The sequence below is a fragment of the Trachypithecus francoisi genome, unplaced genomic scaffold (assembly GCF_009764315.1).
Source record: "Trachypithecus francoisi isolate TF-2019V2 unplaced genomic scaffold, Tfra_2.0 Lachesis_group14, whole genome shotgun sequence".
Lineage (NCBI taxonomy): Eukaryota > Metazoa > Chordata > Mammalia > Primates > Cercopithecidae > Trachypithecus > Trachypithecus francoisi.
The window spans coordinates 38,657,929-38,659,717 of record NW_022681459.1 but is presented as its reverse complement, the minus strand read 5'-3'; the positions used below and the strand labels follow the sequence as shown (position 1 = coordinate 38,659,717).

At 56.2% G+C, this 1,789-nt stretch overlaps 1 gene segment (V, D, J or C); it reads left to right on the top strand.

Annotated features, from left to right (window-relative positions):
* The first annotated feature begins 754 nt into the window (after window positions 1-754).
* On the top strand, window positions 755-1,567 carry LOC117096640. The segment is given in 2 exon segments: window positions 755-948; window positions 1,065-1,567. Coding segments are annotated over 2 exon segments (612 nt in total).
* The last annotated feature ends 222 nt before the right edge of the window (window positions 1,568-1,789 follow it).

Here is a 1,789-nt window from a genome sequence, read left to right as displayed (position 1 = left end):
AAGGTCCCCCACAGACTGGTATTCAGTGCTTGGAGGACAGACTCCCAGGCAAGATCCCTGGTCACAGTATCCAGATGACTGTGATTGCAAATCTGGGGAAGCAGAGGGAGAACAAAGATTTACCAGAAAAACCCTCTGAGAATCCCTCCCCAGGGCATCCTAGAGGGAATAGCTCCCTTTCTCCTCAGCGCTGCAGGATCCACAGAGGAAGGAGAGCTCTGGCCACCAGGACGGAGCCACAAGAGAGGAGAGGATCCGGTGTTCTACACAGGTGGGGAAGTGAGTCCATGGGGCCGTTTCCCGCTCTGGGCTTGATCCTGAGATAAAAGGACTTTGTGTAGACATCACCTGAGTCCTCTACAAAATAGAGCCAAAGAACCATGGACAGATTCACTCCTGAGGAGTCCAATAGAGCGTCAAGAGTGCCCCGAGGTCACAGGAAGGAGACACAGGTGCCACTTTACTGAGCCTGGACTTGAGAGAGGGGGCAGTGGACAGAATGGGGGGAGGCAGCGGTGAATTTCAGCGGCCCTGGTCACCTGATCATAGAATGGTTTGCCTTAGTCTGGACACCAGGGGGCGCGTGGGGACCATTTCTGCGAAGACGGGTTAATCAGAGCAGAACCAGGCACCTGCCCTGCCTGATGTCCTCTACTCAGGGCTGACAGCTGTGTCCTGTGTCCTCCCCACACTTTGGGACCACAAAGCTCCACCCCTGCCACTCTCTGATATCCTCAAGCCCAGGAGCCTGGCCCAGAGCTCAGGGCGGGGTCAAAAAGCTGGGGGTTCTGATTTGCATACATGGACTCTCCCCTTCTCAGAGTATGAAGACAGGGAGAGATTTGGGGGAAGCTCAGCTTCAGCTGTGGGTACAGAAGGCAGGACTCAGGATAATCTCCAGCATGGCCTGGTTCCCTCTCGTCCTCACTCTCCTCACTCACTGTGCAGGTGACAGAATTCGGGGCCAGGAGAGAGGTGCTGGGAAGTCCATGGGGCTCTGCTTTCTCCTCTTTTCCCCTTGTGTCTCTTGTCAATCACCATCTCTGTGTCTCTCTCGCTTCCAGGGTCCTGGGCCCAGTCTATGCTGACTCAGCCACCCTCAGCGTCTGGGGTCCCTGGGCAGAGTGTCACCATCTCTTGCTCTGGAAGCAGCTCCAACATTGGAAGTAATAATGTATACTGGTACCAGCAGTTCCCAGGAACGGCCCCCAAACTCCTCATCTATTATAATAATCAGCGACCCTCAGGGGTCCCTGACCGATTCGCTGGCTCCAAGTCTGGCACGTCAGCCTCCCTGGCCATCAGTGGTCTGCGGTCCGAGGATGAGGCTGATTATTACTGCGAAGCATGGGATGACAACCTGAGCGGTCCCACAGTGCTCCAGGCCAAGGGGCAAGTGAGACAAGAACCTCCTTCCTCCTCTGCCAGGAGGGTGAGCCCCCGGCAGCTGCTGCTCAGGCCTGGCCTGTGGCTTCTGCTGCTGTGGCTTCCCCCATGGGTCCAGGGGCACCTAGTGTCCTGCCTGACAGTGGAGGCTCCTCCTCCCCTTTAGTCCTCAGAGTCAGGACCAGGGCATCCAGGAAACAGAACATCCTGCTCCCTGCAGCTTGAAACACAGGGTGTCTGCACTGAGGTCCTGGGCTGAGGTGGCAGGTCCATCTGTGTCATCACAGACTCACCTCTGATGGGGAATGTGTGTCTCCGTCATCCTCGTTTTCCCATTTCCAGGAGTTTCCAGAGTGGTGTTTTCCTCCTCCTACTCCCTAGTGTGAATCCCTGTGCTTCCTTT